The sequence below is a fragment of the Bos grunniens genome, chromosome 1 (assembly GCF_055505025.1).
Source record: "Bos grunniens cultivar Pamir isolate PY7600 chromosome 1, Bosgru_T2T1.0, whole genome shotgun sequence".
NCBI classification, from domain to species: Eukaryota; Metazoa; Chordata; class Mammalia; order Artiodactyla; family Bovidae; genus Bos; species Bos grunniens.
In genome coordinates this window covers 59,996,777-60,012,131 of record NC_141165.1, presented here as the reverse complement: position 1 = coordinate 60,012,131, position 15,355 = coordinate 59,996,777, and the positions used below count along the sequence as shown (strand labels likewise).

The following is a 15,355-nucleotide window of genomic DNA, read 5'->3' as shown; positions in this document are numbered from 1 at the left end:
GCATGAGCATGGTAACTGACTGCTTAACCCACAGTGTACCAAGAAATAGGCGGGTGCTTTCCCCTTTGCTCTCACAAGCCCGCCTTCCTCATACTTGGAATTTTTCTGACTCCCTGTTGGCTCTCAGCAGCTTTCTTCTCCTTTCTGCTTTTCTCGTTCCCCACTGTGTGTTGTTTCCTCTGCGTAGTTTCTAACCCTTCCTGGCTCCTGGCCCTTCGCGTTCTGCTCTGTCATGTCCTCGTGTACACAGAGAATCCAGCAGGGCCTCACCAGCTGGGCAGGGTTTCTTGTGGGTAAATGACCACATCCTGGAGCACCATCCAGCAGTGTTTTCTTAAGACTTGGGAGTTGAAGTCACAACATTTAAGGAGGAGGGAGAAAAGGGGAAAGCATTTACTGGGATGGCTCTCCAGAGAATGGCTGTGTATACACTCCAAAAAGTGAAATTGAGTGAAAGTGACCATGGAGGTAAGTCTTGGGTGGGTGCCAGAGCAGCAGTGAAAGGAAAAGGGCCCTTGGGTGATGGTGGAATTGAAACGGGGCAGGCATGGCTGCAGGTTGTGGCTGGATTCACAAGCTGAAGGTCTCTCCCACCTAACCTTCTGAGGCTTGGTCAGCTGTGGGGCTGTAGCTGGACAACTGTCTGGTCCTATGGCTGGCTGTTCCTGTATAAACCTGGGCTGAATCCTGCTCTAGTTTGAAAAGACCAAAAAAAAAAAAAAAAAAAACCCCTAACTGTTACTTCTAAAATAGTACTCCAGGGGACTTCCCTGGCAGTCTAGTGATTAAGACTCTGAGCTTCCACTGCAGGGGGCATGGGTTCCATCTCTGATCAGGGCCAAAAATAAATAAATAATTAAAGTAGCACTCTAGGTATTAGGAACATTCCATCCCTCAAGCATGGAGGTGGGCTCTGCAAGGTCATTGAAAATCCCCTGTGTGCAAAATGTTTCTTGAACCATTCTGGAATGCAGTATTACAGAAAGACCTATTTTATAGGGAGGGAGCCATGAACATTGTTATTTCAAGAATATCTATTAGGCCCTAGCCTAAGGACAGAATGTAAACTTTAATAGCAGAATCTAAAATTCCATTTATAGTTTTATCCCTTTAGTTTAAGTCTTTAGTACTTAATTGCTTTGCTCAGTTGTGTCTGACTCTCTGCAGCCCCATGGACTGTAGCCCGCCAGACTCCTCTGTCCATGGGATTTTCCAGGCAAGAATACTGGAGTGGGTTGCTATTCCTTATTTCAGGGGATCTTTCCTACCCAGGGATGGAACCAGTATCTCTTGTGGGTCTTCTGCATTGATAGGCATATTCCTTATCACTAGCACCACCTGGGAAACCCTGTTTCAGTCTTTAATCCTCCCTTAAAATGTAAGGAGATCCCAGGAGGGACTATAGATTAAACCTTCATGAATCTTGAGCCTCAAGTCACACCAGACCCACCCCTAACCTCCATCCCCCACATCCCTTGCTCCAGGCACCCAGAATCCACTCCTAGAGGCAACCCCAGGCTCCTTTAGGTCTTCATCTTCTTCTTCCCTTCGCTCAGTCGTGTCTGACTCTTTGCGACCCCATGGACAGTAGCCTACCAGGCTCTGCCGTCCGTGGGATTTTCCAGGCAAGAATACTGGAGTGGGCTGCCATTTCCTTCTCCAGGGTATCTTCCCAACCCAGGGATCGAACCCAGGTCTCCTGCATTGCAGAGAGATGCTTTACTGTCTGAGCCACCAGGGAAGCCCTCATACCTGGAAGCTTTTGAGCCTGATTTTTCCTACCTGGGACACTTTCCCTTCTCTCTTTTTAACTATCTCAAAATTGAGGTAATGTCACTCATTGCTCAGAGTTATGCTCCAAGCCAGGCTTAGTCCAGTGGTGGGTCCCCTGACCACAGGGGTCTCTCCTCCCTGACGGCCCTTGTCCCAGGGTAATTGTTGGCATATGGGGCCATCTTTCTACCAGGTTAAGACTTAAGTAACATGAGCTGTGTCTTGTTGGTCATTGACTCTCTTGCATCAAGAACAGTATCTGGCCCAGAGTACGTTCACTTCGTGGAGTGAATTCATTCCTGACTGCTGATGTGTTTTTATGGGAACAAGTGCAGGGCTGAGTAGTGAAGGTGAAAATGCCGAGAGGAAAAGAAACAGCGTGCCAAGAGATGCACCTGGAGTCCCTGAAACAGTTTCCTCTGGGTGACAGTTTGCAAAGGGCCGGGGAGCTTAGAGGCATGCCAACTTCAATACAATCTCTCAGAAGGTAACTATGACTGTTGAAATTTAAAAAGTATCGACACATTCAATGCACTTGTTGAAGAGGTGTTTAAAGAATCGTTTCTCACAATAAAATAGGGCTAAGTTTCAAACTCAAATTTGCTTAGGATTTGTATCTGCTGCCATCTGTTAGTTCCAGGATCCTGGGATATGTCCTTCTTATTTCTATGTTAAACATTACCAGCAATAAGAACAGAAAGGGGAAACAAAAACCTGTGTAGGGAAGTTGGATTTCACAGAGGCTTGACAGTCTTATTCTCTTCTCTTTCTGAAATCCTAGAAAACAGAAAACCACAGGAAGATGGCTTATTGAGAAAGACCCTATTCAACTTGACCATGAGTCAAACAGGGAAGAAAAGTTCCTCAGATGGAGAAACTACACCCCAGGCTCCACTTGTCAACGAGAGCATCAGGGGGTCAAAATCCAGGTTCCCCAAAGCTGGAAGCAGAAAAGAGAGCATTGACTCTAAAACAACTGATTCCCAACCCCAGGACAAGACACTGAAGACAATCTCCTTAGACGCTAGTGAGCTTCTGCCTGATATTTCTTAATTTTTTAGATCAATTTTCTCCCCTAAGGGCTTCCCCTGTGGCTCAGAGGTAAAGAATCAGTCTGTAACGCAGGAGTTGCAAGAGAAGTAGTTTTGATCCCTGGGTTGGAAAAATCCCTGGAGGAGGGCATGGAAACCCACTCAAGTATTCTTTCCTGGAGAATCCCACGGACAGAGGAGCCTGGTGGGCTACAGTCCATAGGGTCACAAAGATTTGGGCATGACTGAAGTGACTTAGCATTCTCCCCTAAAGAGATGACATGAGTTAAATGACACCTAATATAATGAAATCTGTTCTAAACATTTATTTTGTTGAATATTTTAAATAATTTGCTCATTTTACTTTTAAAATTATCAAAAGTAATTATGTTGCAGAAAGGTTTAGAGAAAAATACGCAGTTTCCTTTCATTTTAACACAAAGTGCTATCTCTTCAAGATTCTTTTCAGATTCTTTTCATATGCATATATTTATGGTCAACCAACCAGCCAACAAATATTGAGTACCTCCTATGTGCCAGTCACTTATTAGAAATACAGCCATGAAAAAGAGAACCTCATGTACACAAAGAACCAAAAGCAGGCATACTTTTTGTGTGATAAGTCATATGAAGACCAATAAGCAATCTAAGGAGATAGTGAATGATGGGCTGGGGTAATTTTAGATGCAGTTGGCAGGAAGGAGTTTCTGATTTAGTAACAGAAACTCTGAGTGGAGATCTGAAAGGCAGCCACGTAGAATGAATGAAGCCAGCCATATAGATATTTTAGGGAGTAGCTTTCCAGGCAAAGGGATCTGTAAATGCAAAGGCCCAATATGGGAGTGAGCCTGGAGTGCTTGAGAGCTGGCCAGGAGGTTAGGGATGCTAAAGCAGGATGAGAGAGGGATAGAGGATGAGAGTAGTAGGAGACTAGTCAGAGAGGTGCTGCTGCTGCTGCTGCTGCTAAGTCGCCTCAGTCGTGTCTGACTCTGTGAGAACCCATGGACGGCAGCCCACCAGGCTCCTCTATCCATGGGATTTTCCAGGCAAGAGTACTGGAGTGGGTTGCCATTGCCTTCTCCAAGTCAGAGAGCTAGCAGAGGCCAAACGGACATACTTTGTACAGTTAGAAGAGCTTATAAAACCCTCCTGAGCTGTGATCCTACTTCTGGGATTTATTATACTGTTCAGTTCTCACATGGTTACATGACGTTCATGTGCCTACTTTTGACAGTGGCATAATATTCCATTCCATGCCTATGGCATAATTACTTAAGTTCCTTTTTTTGCCCTTTGGGGAATATCTGGCTTTCCCTGTCCCTTGTTTTCTGCTTCACTGTGTTACACTAAACAGCTGAAAGTTCCCAGCACAGAGATTACAAATTCAAGGGTTATGAAAATATTGCCTCTCTCTCTCTAAACTCATGACACATACAGTGTCATCAGTATATTATTCAAATAAACGTATTTTTAAAACATTTATGCTTTTCATGCAAACACACATAAAAGAGAGAACAGTATGAGTCCCTGATTACCACCCTCTAACAATTATCAACCCACGGCCAGTCTTATTTCATTTATACCTATCCCCATGTCTGTCAGATTATTTGCACCAAATACCAGAAATATCACTTTACCTGTGAGCAGTTTGAACACATTTTTGAAAGTAGAAAATTAAGAAGTCTATCTTTAAAAGAAGGTAATCAGAAGGTTGTTGCTATGTTCTAAAGCATGATTTGGAGCTTTAGGAACATGGTTAATGGATACCCATGTAGTAGTGCTCAGTCATGTCTGACTTTTTTGCAACCCCATGGACTGCAGCCTGCCAGGCTCCTTTGTCCATGGGATTCCACAGGCAGGAACACGGGATTGGGTTGCCATTTCCTCCTCCAGGGGATCTTCCCAACCCAGGGATCAAACCTGCATCTCCTCCATCAACAAGCGGATTCTTTACCACTGAGCCACTTGGAAAGCCCCAGTGGATACCTATTATCATGATTAAATTAACAGTGCAGTCAGCTGGTTATCTCAGCTGGCCAATACCAGCCCCTCAAGATGTGTGCGGTGTCTCTATTTTCATTTCTCCCCAAACTCAGTGGCCCCTGGAGTTACATGAATTGTCCCCCAAATGGCTCTGGGGCCTAGCTGGTCCTCTCTGTTGCCGTCCTGGCTTTCTTGTCTATTGCATGGACTGCTGCCGCTGTTTCCTACCTGGTTTCTCTCCTCCTGGTCTTGCTCTCTTGCCAGCCTGTCCCCAACACTTCCGCCAGGTGCTCTTTCTAAACCACAGATGTCTTCCACCAGTTTGAAATTCTTCACTGAGTCTTTCTTGCCTTGAAGAGAAAGTCTATATTCTCAAGCATGATCTTCATGGTGTTTGTGGTAAGCTGAATATCTCTTCACGGCCTCTGCCTTCCCCCAACCTCACATTCATCCTCTACTGCTGATATTATGATTTGCCTGCAGTTTCCTGATCTGGCCACCTTCCCCCGGAGTGGTTCCCTGTGCCGAAAAAGACCTTCCCTGTGTCTCTACCCTCCCTCTGCACCCCTCCCCCACTTATTCCTCCCTCCTGACCACCCACCTGGCTGACTCCAACTCATCTTTAAGGTACAATTTATCTACCACTTTCACTTAGGCTTCCCTGGTGGCTCAGACAGTGGAGAACTTGGCTGCAAATCAGGAGACCTGGGTTTGATCCCTGGGTTGGAAAGATCCCCTGGAGAAGGAATTGGCAACCCGCTTCAGTATTCTTGCCTGGAGAATCCCATGGACAGAGAAGCCTGGTGGGCTACAGTCCATGGGGTTGCAGAGAGTCAGACATGACTGAGCGACTAATACTTTCACTTGAAAGTTTGCCAAGACCCATCCCAAGAACTGAAGCACTTACTGTCTCTACCCTGAGCCACCTGGCACCCCTGCTGGCCTCCACCATTGTACTTCTCCTCTGCCCTGTGACTGTGGCTCTTTCATCTGTCTCCTCCATCAGACAGGTAGCTCCTTGATAACAGGAACTTGTTATCTTGATTCCCTGTACCACACCACCCACATTACAAACAGATAATCATGTTTTATGAGACCATTAGGATTCTTGGTTGTAAACAACAGAAGCCAACCTCTCCAGGTTTAGCTTGGAAAAGAACCTAATGAGAAGATCCTGCTTGGCTCACAGAATCTCCCCAGAAGCAAGAATTTGGTTCAGCAGAACAGCAGCCAGAAAAGGCCCCTAATCGCTCCACGGAGCTGCTCACATGTGGTCACTTTGCCCCCTCCACGGAGCGCCAGCCCTCCATTAGCAACAGCCAACCTGTAGCAGATCTGACTCATCTGTTATATATTTTGAGCTGTGACATACGATATTTTTTGAAGGAAAATTTTCATAGATTTAAAAAAACATACATACGGTATGTAAAGCGATATGTGGGGGCCTCAAAAATGGGTACTCATATTTGTACTTAGGTGTTATAAAGATTTATCATCTTGATTTTGGTAATTGAGGAACTATAAAGCTAACATTCATTCATTCACTCATTTAGCTATTCGTTCATTCAACAGTGTTTACAAAGTATGTATCATGTCAAAGGTATTGTAGAGTCCCATCTTCCTGGGAAGATTCAGCAACTTTAATTCACTACATGCCTGATAAATGAACCAGGTGGGAATTATAATTTCCATTTTATAGATTAGTAAACCAAGGCTCAGAGAAGTTAAATGACTTGGTTACCTGACAGACCCATGAGTTGATCTAGGTTTTCCAGTTGTGCTGCCTTGGACTTGCCAATCATATAAAACATATATTACAGAGCACGCAAGTAGGATGTGGTCTGCAAAGGGATTGCAGAATCTGTCAGTTGGTTGGTTGTTGGGCTGCACCCCGCTGGCCTGCAAATCTTGTAGTTGCCCAGACTTAAGACCAAAGAAAAAGCCTGGTGACAGCAATAGAGACATCAGTGTCATTGGTTAGGGGCATCTTACACAAAGGTCCTGGAGTCACACCCCACCATGTGTGACAGACAACGGGCAGAACATGGCAGCAGTCTTTGATATTCACCAGGAGAAGGAGGCTACCATCTATAGGGGAGGTGGGCTCATCAGTAACCAGGGAAACCAGCAGCTGGGGCAGGGAGCAAGCAGGCAGGCAGTTACTGATTAAGCCCTATAATTAAGAGGATTGGTGAAAGTGAAAGTGGAGAGTGAAAAAGTTGGCTTAAAGCTCAACATTCAAACGAAGATCATGGCATCCGGTCCCACTACTTCATGGGAATAGATGGGGAAACAGTGGAAACAGTGTCAGACTTTATTTTTGGGGGCTCCAAAATCACTGCAGATGGTGACTGCAGCCATGAAATTAAAAGATGCTTACTCCTTGGAAGGAAAGTTATGACCAACCTAGATAGCATATTCAAAAGCAGAGACATTACTTTGCCAACAAAGGTTCATCTAGTCAAGGCTATGGTTTTTCCTGTGGTCATGTATGGATGTGAGAGTTGGACTGTGAAGAAGGCTGAGCGCCAAAGAATTGATGCCTTTGAACTGTGGTGTTGGAGAAGACTCTTGAGAGTCCCTTGGACTGCAAGGAGATCCAACCAGTCCATTCTGAAGGAGATCAGCCCTGGGATTTCTTTGGAAGGACTGATACTAAAGCTGAAACTCCAGTACTTTGGCCACCTCATGCGAAGAGTTGACTCATTGGAAAAGACTCTGATGCTGGGAGGGACTGGGGGCAGGAGGAGAAGGGGACGACAGAGGATGAGATGGCTGGATGGCATCGCTGACTCGATGGACGTGAGTCTCAGTGAACTCTGGGAGTTGGTGATGGACAAGGAGGCCTGGCGTGCTGTGATTCATGGGGTCGCAAAGAGTCGGACACGACTGAGCAACTGATCTGATCTAAGAGGATTGGATAGTCATGTGAGGGAAGCAGGGCCTGGTCAAGTAGGGGATGGATAGAGATCAAGAGAAAAACCATCCTTAATGGCCTGACAATACATACATCATTGGTGGTGGTGACCTTGGAGAAACAATTTATTCGGCCAGGTGAGTGTGGCAACTAGAATGTAGAGGACTAATTGGTAACTGTTGAAGAAGTGGGGCCAGCAAGCACACTCCACTCTTTTCAAACATTTGACAGTAAAGGAAATGATTGACAGAACAGTGGCTTGAGAAGAAAACAAAGAAAAAGAAGGCTTGGTGAAGCTGGAACTTGAGCATGGTTGTAGGCTGAACCTACAGAGATAAAAAAGCTAAAAGACAAAGAGGAGTGCAATAAGACACAATGCAGAGAAAAAAATTTTAAGCACAAAAATTTGAAAAGGGCTTTGGAATAATAATAATGGGCTTTGGAACAGATTGTTCTGGGTTCAAATTCTGACTCTGCTGCTGACCAATTAACAGTCTGAGTCTCGGCTTCCAAATCTATGAGACGGTGTGCTGATGACTCCTCGCATCAAGTGTACACAAATGTTCTGTCCTCACTGGCATGTAAGAGGCAGTCCCCTCCTCGTCCCCCTCATCCATAACTCTCCTCTGATCCACCCCAAATTAGGGTTGTCAGAAAAAGAAAAATACTTGCATTATTTGGGATGTACTTTTACTAAACAATGATTCTTTGTTTACCAGAAGTTTAAGGTTAATTGGACATAGTATTTTTGTTTTTCTTAAATCTGCAACCCTACCCAAAATAAAATACCTTGTATACAACTTACTATAATAAAAATTGAAGGCCAGAGTGAAGAGGTAAATGGTGGGTGGATGATGCTGCCTCTTACTGGTAGAATGTGGCAACACCAACCATCCTATCAAAGAGGTACAGCCTGTAGGCGGTTTTCTTAAGAATGGCAAGCCACTAGACCCGCTGCAGAAGAGAGATGGAGTCTATTATCCTGCTAATATTTTAGTCTAAATTTACTACTATGGTAATGCTGCTATCTTTTCATTTTCACTGGTGCCAATATATTTCATTTTTCTCTATATGATTTGTATACTTTTTTCTCAGGGTTAGTAGAGTATTACTGTACATTTGGAACTTATGCTTTCCTATTGGATTCCAGTGTGCATACTGTTTGCATATATTTTATTTATTTATTTGGCCTCACCACACAGCATGCAGGATTTAAGTTCCCTGACAAGGGATTGAACCCATGCCCCCTGTGGTGGGAGCCTGGACTATTACTATTGCACCAACAGGGAAGTCCCTATATGTGTTATCACTACAGGACCTCATTAAAGTCATTGTCTGTACATGCTTATTCATTTTGTCTTACAAAAGTACGGTATGTTTCACATGTGGCTTACATGTTGACACATGCGGTAGTAGACAATAAAATTAATTATTCATTAATAAAATTAATATAGTCCATGGGGTCGCAAAGAGTCAGAAGCATAAGTTCCAAATGTACTGTAATACTCTACTAACCCTGACAAAAAAGTAACACACACACAAAATTATAGTTTTTTATTTTTATTTAATCTTTTTAAATGTTAGTGACATAGTGCAGCATTATTAGAGAGGAACTTGGCAAGGGTGTCACATATGTCCCTAAAAAAAAAAGTACCTAATAATAAAGACAAATGAGGTTTTCTGAATATATTCTCTGGCAGGAGTTGAGAAAATACAAAAGCTCTTGTAGGCACTACTGTCTCTGGATTTGTTAGTTGAAGGGTCTAGGAAATGAGCAGCAAGTGCTTCACTTGCTCCCTTTAGCCATCTGAGGCTCATCAGGGGGTCTGCAATGTTCCCCTTTCCTCATCTGTCATGTTAGGAGGCCAGCATGTGGGCACGTCCCCCAGCAGTGCGTTCACCAAAGACGTCTGTTCATCCTTCCACCAGAGCTGTCGTAAACGCCGTGCTAACAAGTTTACCGCTTCGTCTAGGAACATGATTCAGTCTCCATGCAAGAAGCCCAGGTCAGGCCATGAAAGAAAAGCCCCTGAGCTCCTCAGGCTCCATTGTAGGAAAAGCGTCCCTAGAGCAGCCAGTGTTGAGCACCAGCCACAGGGACAGAGGTCAGGTTTTGTCCCCTTCTGAGTTGAGGTTTCACAAAGAACTAGTTCACAGTTGTCTGTCTTCTCATGTGTCTCATCTTTTTACTGTCATTCACAGCAAATTCTTCATTATTCTTATCATACAGCCAAGACTCTCACTTCAGAAACAGAACTGGGATCCAGGATGGAGGAAAATGAGCAGTTTCTGCAGAAGCTGTGCAGAAAGGCCGTCAGCAAGTGTCTGGACCTGAACAACTGCAGACAGACAACAGCGGATGTGAGGGACACGGGTCTGTATGGAGTTAACCTTATCCAGAGGCACAGGGGCACAGAGGGCTGAGATGAGCAGGCAAAGCGCTCCATCCTCACTTGGTAACCCAAGGTCTGCAGGGTGGCCTAGAGAATTCGGGAAGAGCAGCTACATCACTATTTAAAAAAAAAAAGTCAGTTGATTCTTCCTCAAGTTTCAAAGATTTGAGCCCAAATTTAGGAGGGAGCTTTGTTTTTTCCTAAGCGCTTTTACCTCTCCACTAATTACCTCTCTCTGAAACTCATCTCCTCCTGTATATGATATAAACTCATCCATAAAACCAAGCCCTGCTGGGAGTTTAAAGGGGCATCATGTTGTTGTCTGTGGAATGAAAAGTATCATTCCCAGTGATTATTGCTCACACCTTTTTTTACACAAAAGAAGAACTACTGTTTGTGACACTCCAGCAGGAATTTGATTGCAAAGAACCCTCTCCCCAAAATACCATTATCACCTTCTTAAAGATTCTCTTTTTTTGGACATCTTAAGTCAAGTATTTAATCACATTAAATGTGTCTACCAACAGAGGAATCAAAAGAACTGCGTTTTGAGTGAGGGGGCGCTGTCCTTGACTATTTTAATTAAAATCCATGCCATTACATTTGAGACAGATCTCTTAACAGGAAACTGTAACCGTGCCTGTGGTTCTCAAATGCCTGTGTACATGTCAGAATGTTGCAGAACCTGTGCAAATGCATAAACTTGAGTCCAATCCAAACCCACTAAACTGAAATCTTCCAGAGCGGGTCCCAGGAATCCTAGTTTTTTGCCTTCTAATGTGTTCAATAGACTTTCATACTTTGTAAAGTTAAGAGCATGGTAAACAAAATTAAATTGCTGAAGTGCTTTGGGCTTCCCTGATGACTCAGACAGTAAAGAATCTGCCTGTAATGTGGGAGACCTGGGTTCGATCACTGGGCTGGGAAGATTCCCTGGAGAAGGAAATGGCAACCCACTCCAGTATTCTTGCCTGGAGAATCCCAAGTCCAAGCCTGGTGGACTATAGTACATGTAGTTGCCAAGAGTAGGACATGACTGAGTGACTAACACTTTGAACGCTGGTAAAAAGAAAACATAAACATATTTTTTTGCCCCTAAGTGCGTCTTCAGAATTTCTTCAGAATGGTGGAAGGTCAGGAATTGCTGTGCCTGTAACTCTAGAAGCTCACCATGTGAGGTCTAACTGCTGCCACTATTTTTACATCCAAGACAGATTTAAAAGCAAGCAAGCCAAGACACCTTCCAGCCTTGACTTTGGCATTTCCACTCAAGTCTTGTTGCCGCAGGAGATAAAGATAACCTTGGAGAATTTTATTCACAGAGAGTAACTTCATTTTTCGTGAGCAATGGAGGAGACTCAGAGAAGGTTCTGGTCAGGCTTTGTACCTGTCTAAACCTCCACATGTTGGCCCATGTAGGTATAACAGGAGGTTTGTAAGATGGTGATACCCAGGTGATCTAGATGAGAAAAAATAGTTAACGGGCACTGTCTGAGCAGTCCTGGCCAACGGAGTGTTCCCCGGGCCTTCGGCCTGAGGATCCAATAGAATGACAGAGTGATGGTTGTTAGAGGGTTTGCAAAATAAAAGGACCAGGATACACATTGTAGTGACGGCGGTAGTAACAGTTGTAGCTGAATTGCCATTTCCTCTACAGTAAAGGAACTCTTAAGAAATCTCACAGAAACACCACTGCCTTTTCAGAATGCAGTTATTTGGCAGAAATAAAAAAGGTCCCAAGAAATAGGATATGTAATATCACAACGTCTCCAGTTGCACACCTGAGGGAGCCCTGCTGTGCGGAAAGTCAGCCTGTCCATCCTCCTTCTCTCCTGTTACAGAGCAACAGGCAGCAGATGAATCCTGCTTACTACAGATCACAAATTCCACATGTAAATCTGTCTTTTCTTGTGTTCACTTCTACTTGCTTTGCTGCCTTCTCTCCCAGACTTGGAAAAACTGGATATTTCCTGGAATGATGTCACACGTGGAAACCTCCATGCACTCACCCAGCAAATGCATCTTGTCAGCAAGTTAAAAATCCTGAGGCTGAGTAGTTGCAGATGTACCACTGATGATGTTTGGGCACTGGGTATGATGAATGCTTCCCTTGAGAGAGTGCTTGCCTGGAAGGATCTCTGCAATCCAAACCCTCAAGGGCAAATTACCTGGGTGACCACTCCCCTTGGATTCCCATGGACGAGGACGAGAGCGCTGTCAGTACATGATGAAATGCTGTGTTGAACATTTGCACTTTCTAGAGAACTATGTAACCTGCACCCAGAATTGCGCTAAGCCCTGGGATAAAGAGGGGAACAGGCTGACCAAGCCTCTGGTCTCAGGGAGTTTAAATGGAAATGATAATTGCAAAATTTGCTCTCTCTGGATCCATTACCTCATCTGTAACACAGAGAAGTTGGGATAGATAAATTAAGATCCTTTCCAATCTCAAAATGCTTTTCTATTTTCCCATTCCTATTTTTTAAAAAATTGATCAAAACAAGATTTTTCAAATAAAAGCAATGGTTTAAATAGAACCAGAACCTCAATTAAGTTAGTTTTGTATGTTGAACACTGAATAACCTAAAATGTAGGCTAAAATTTGTCATGCTGCTAACCCAGCTGCTTTACTGGAATGCTTGCTGATTTTAGATGCCAGACATACTTTTTTAGTCTTCTTTTCATCTCAAGTCTTTATTTCAATTATGTATTTTGATCATTTACATCTCGGCAAAGACTTCTGTAAAAGCAACAAAATTTATGCCAATGTCTTTTCTCTAAACTGGAGGAGGAAATGGCAATCCACCCCAGTATTGTCAGAAATATCCCATGGACAGAGGAGCTTTGTGGGCTACAATCCATGGGGGTCACAGAGTCAGACACGACTGAGCATGCGCAGATGCACTTCTTTCTAATCATTCCCTAGAAAATGGCCAGATCCTAGTTCAAATCCTGGTCCCACTTCTAACTATTTTTGTGACCATGGACTAAACAACCTTTCCCAGCCTTGGTTTTATTATCTCTGAAATGAGGATGATATCCACCTCAAAAAATTGTGAGAATTAAATAATTTTTATAAAGTACCTACTACATGCTTGACACATAGTAGGCACTCAATAATCGATAATGCCTTCTTTCCCTACTTCCCCATCCAAAATTACCTTTCTGTGGTTTTCTATGATCAATTTAGCCTCACAGGTTCAGTTCAGTTCAGTCGCTCAGTTGTGTCCGACTCTTTGCGACCCCATGAATCACAATACACCAGGCCTCCCTGTCCATCACCAACTCCTGGAGTTCATCCAGACTCACATCCATTGAGTCAGTGATGCCATCCAGCCATCTCATCCTCTGTCGTCCCCTTCTCCTCCTGCCCCCAATCCCTCCCAGCATCAGAGTCTTTTCCAATGAGTCAACTCTTCGCATGAGGTGGCCAAAGTACTGGAGTTTCAGCTTCAGCATCATTCCCTCCAAAGAAATCCCAGGGCTGATCTCCTTCAGAATGGACTGGTTGGATCTCCTTGCAGTCCAAGGGACTTTCAAAAGTCTTCTCCAACACCACAGTTCAAAAGCATCAATTCTTCAGCGCTCAGCTTTCTTCACAGTCCAACTCTCACAGCCATACATGACCACAGGAAAAACCATAGCCTTGACTAGACGAACCTTTGTTGGCAAAGTAATGTCTTTGCTTTTCAATATGCTATCTAGGTTGGTCATAACTTTCCTTCCAAGGAGTAAGCATCTTTTAATTTCATGGCTGCAGTCACCATCTGCAGTGATTTTGGAGCCCAGAAAAATAAAGTCTGACACTGTTTCCACTGTTTCCCCATCTATTTCCCATGAAGTGATGGGACCAGATGCCATGATCTTCGTTTTCTGAATGTTGAGCTTTAAGCCAACTTTTTCACTCTCCACTTTCACTTTCATCAAGAGGCTTTTTCGTTCCTCTTCACTTTCTGCCATAAGGGTGGTGTCATCTGCATATCTGAGGTTATTGATATTTCTCCTGGCAATCTTGATTCCAGCTGGTGCTTCTTCCAGTCCAGAGTTTTTCATGATGTCCTCTGCATACAAGTTAAATAAGCAGGGTGACAATATACAGCCTTGACATACTCCTTTTCCTATTTGTAACTAGTCTGTTGTTCCATGTCCAGTTCTAACTGTTGCTTCCTGACCTGCATACAGATTTCTCAAGAGGCAGGTCAGGTAGTCTGGTATTCCCATCTCTTTCAGAATTTTCCACAGTTTATTGTGATCCACACAGTCAAAGGCTTTGCCATAGTCAATAAAGCAGAAATAGATGTTTTTCTGGAACTCTCTTGCTTTTTTGATGATCCAGGGATGTTGGCAATTTGATCTCTGGTTCCTCTGCCTTTTCTAAAACCAGCTTGAACATCAGGAAGTTCACGGCTCACATATTGCTGAAGCCTGGCTTGGAGAATTTTGAGCATTACTTTATTAGCATGTGAGATGAGTGCAATTGTGCAGTAGTTTGAGCATTCTTTGGCATTGCCTTTCTAGCCTCACAGGTTAGCAGCTGGTTATCATGTAGCAGAGTCTCAAATTTAACATACTGTTACTCAGGCATGAAAAGAAGTATAGTTTCTTTATTTTGGACTAATCTAATCTTTTTCATGATCCTCCAACCTAAAGGAACCAGAGATTAAATTTTCTTTTTTTAATGTTTAAATTTAATTAATTTTAATTTTATTTTTGCAGGCACTGGGTCTTCGTTGCACAGACTTTTCTCCAGTTTTGGCAAGCAGGGTCTACTCTCCAGTTGCAGTGCGTGAGTTTCTCACTGTGGTGGCTTCTCTTGTTGAGGAGCACAGGCTTTAGGGCGCTCAGGCTTCAGTAGTTGTGGCACAGGAGCTTAGTTGCCCCGAGGCATGTGGAATCTTCCCTGACTAGGAATCGAACCAGTGTCCCCTGCATTTCAAGGAAGATTCTTTACCACAGACCACAAGGGAAACCCAGCAAGTGGAATTTCTACCCTGGGACTCACTCCAAACTCATCTCGTCCAGGAGAGTCTGCAACCTTGTCACTGATGTTTTGTGTCCTCTTCCCTCTCCTCAAGAATTTATCCTCTCTGGAAGGACTTCTGTATCCTCTTTACCAGGAGGAGCTTTCTTATCATCCATACTCTGCTTAGCCTTAATGGCAGATGGGGCATAAGAAGAGTAGGAGAGTAAATGGTTTATTGTTAAGAAAGCATAAATCAGGAGTCATTGCAACATTATTACACCTGTTACAATTGCTT

General features: G+C 43.7%; 1 protein-coding gene and 1 long non-coding RNA gene across 4 annotated transcripts in view; one reads left to right on the top strand and one right to left on the bottom strand.

The window, feature by feature from the left end:
• Positions 1-201: 201 nt before the first annotated feature.
• On the bottom strand, positions 202-6,873 carry LOC147379504 (uncharacterized). 3 transcript variants are annotated; one of them, XR_015161295.1, is made up of 4 exons: positions 6,780-6,873; positions 5,016-5,137; positions 2,488-2,550; positions 202-340 (listed from the first exon to the last, which is right to left on the bottom strand). It is a non-coding gene; the product is annotated as an uncharacterized LOC147379504 (long non-coding RNA). The 3 variants fall into 3 exon arrangements; XR_015161293.1 differs by lacking the exon at positions 6,780-6,873 and having other exon boundaries at positions 5,016-5,150; XR_015161298.1 differs by lacking the exons at positions 2,488-2,550; positions 6,780-6,873 and adding an exon at positions 6,529-6,667 and having other exon boundaries at positions 205-340.
• The window catches only part of LRRC31 (leucine rich repeat containing 31), a 29,137-nt gene continuing 14,084 nt past the window's right edge, over positions 303-15,355 (top strand). Inside the window, 4 exon segments of the mRNA XM_086393772.1 lie at positions 303-468; positions 2,555-2,800; positions 9,935-10,078; positions 12,046-12,189. Of these exon segments, the coding sequence (XP_086249898.1) occupies positions 402-468; positions 2,555-2,800; positions 9,935-10,078; positions 12,046-12,189 (601 nt within the window). The 5' untranslated portion in view covers positions 303-401.